At 40.1% G+C, this 1905-nt stretch overlaps 1 protein-coding gene across 1 annotated transcript in view; it reads left to right on the plus strand.

The window, feature by feature from the left end:
• Positions 1–1333, plus strand: part of LOC106012145 — a gene marked incomplete at its 5' end in the record, with an annotated part of 16228 nt that extends 14895 nt beyond the window's left edge. Inside the window, 1 exon segment of the mRNA XM_013084155.2 lies at positions 322–1333. Coding sequence (XP_012939609.1) covers positions 322–527 — 206 coding nt within the window.
• Between the last annotated feature and the right edge of the window lie 572 nt (positions 1334–1905).

Here is a 1905-nt window from a genome sequence, read left to right on the forward strand (position 1 = left end):
TTCTTCTGTAGAAAACTAACTGATTTAAGGGGATGTTTTCTTCCCAAGCTACCCCACACATCTAATTGCCTCTACTCCTCAAGAAAACAATTAGAACAAACATGCAACTATTACCGAATGGCATCATGCAGAAGAGTTAACGCTCAGATGCTACTGGATCGCTAACAACAACATAACAACAATCATCACCATCATAATCATCGTCATCATCATTCATCATCAGAGGATATCAAATAAAAGCAAACGCATGTGGCTTCAATGAACGTATCAATCAATTTCACTGGGTACGTACCATGTATATTATATTATCTTTCTCTCCAGCCAACCCGCCGGATGACATGGGCTTCAGCGACTCTTGGTACGCGTGTGGCGCCCTGCTGGGCGTGTTTGGGCTGGGCGCGGTCCTCACGACATGCTTGTTCTCAGGCTGGGTGGACTACAAGGCTCAGGGCGACGAGCAGGCCAAACAGAACATCAGGGCGATAGAGAATGAGGCTTTTATACCCGACACGGATTTCGAAGAGTGAAAAAACTCGATATTTAGGGACCTCGCCGAGTAAAGAAACACATTGTTTACCTGTCCCCGCGGTTTTATGTAAAATAAATTCTGAAAGTATGCACATTTAGCCCAAAAATGTGAAATTATGCGATTCTGTTAATTTTAACAAAGATTGATAAAAAGGAAAATAATCAGAAATTATGCTCAAAAAATGATCAAATTTTGCTAAATTATGCGGGGTGCATAAAACCACGGAGACAGGTTTACGGACCTTGCCGAATGAAGAAACACGTTGGTAACTGTGTAGATTTAAGGATATCATTAGGATTTTGTGAAAACACACGAACACATTATAGAGCATTTGCATGAAAAAAAAGACAGTTAAAGACACACATTTTATGGGCTTAAACGTGAAACAAATTATTATAATAATAATTGTTCTTTTGGTAAAAATATCATAAATAACGGAAAAAGGCCAGCCGCAACGACATAGGGAAGATGGCACAAACAGGTCAAGGGCGCCATCTAAAAATAGAAAACCGAGGAAAACCCAAAGATATTACTAACCTCTTTGGGAACTCCTTATTTCGTCCCCTGCGCAGACCCTATTGCAGTTAATAGTGAGAGTTATCATATGATCTCAGGTGACCTTCCTTACCCCAAGCCAGGGACCAGATTCCCCCTGGCGCGACTTGAATTTATACATATTTTTTAGGACAGATGACGAAGTTTCGAAGATTTAAAAAGCTTTGTGGGACTTAAATGTGTATTGAATGGACATGAGTAAAAGTGGACAAGTACCACGACGTAAAAAACGTAATTATTTTGGGAAAATAAGAGAGAACGGAAGGAGGGGGTGGGGGGAGGTAGTGCCTTTTTTATTGGCCTTAACCTAGCTCTGCTATGGATAAATGTATTATATATAATAATATATCATCGTCATCATGATGTGCCAGAACTGCAACAGACGTCAACGAGGTGATACGCTTTTCAATCATTCCTTTGCTTGGGTGCTCTCATAAAGCTGTATAATCCTGATCTTTCCCCGTCACCCATTTGTGTTGGAGGTCCAAGTAAGTTGCTCTGGTTCTACCTCTGCCTACTTTGTCTTCAGTTTTACCAATGAGAACTATAATATATGTGTCCAAGGCCCTTAAGTCTATTCAAAGTTCCGATGTCCCAGAAACTGCATGTGTCTTTTCCTAATTGTTATTATTAGTGAGCGGCTCACGTTGGCTCCTTGAAGTAATATGTCATAATTTCTATTTCTTCTCTTTCCAAAAGTCTCATAAGAAACCATATTATAATATATGCGTTACTTCTTTGTTGTTTTCACTGTCTTTAATGATTAATGTTGTCCAGTATTTACAGCCGTGTAAAAGGGTTGACCACACATAGGGGGGGGG

This window comes from Aplysia californica, unplaced genomic scaffold (genome assembly GCF_000002075.1).
Source record: "Aplysia californica isolate F4 #8 unplaced genomic scaffold, AplCal3.0 scaffold00275, whole genome shotgun sequence".
Classification (NCBI taxonomy): domain Eukaryota; kingdom Metazoa; phylum Mollusca; class Gastropoda; order Aplysiida; family Aplysiidae; genus Aplysia; species Aplysia californica.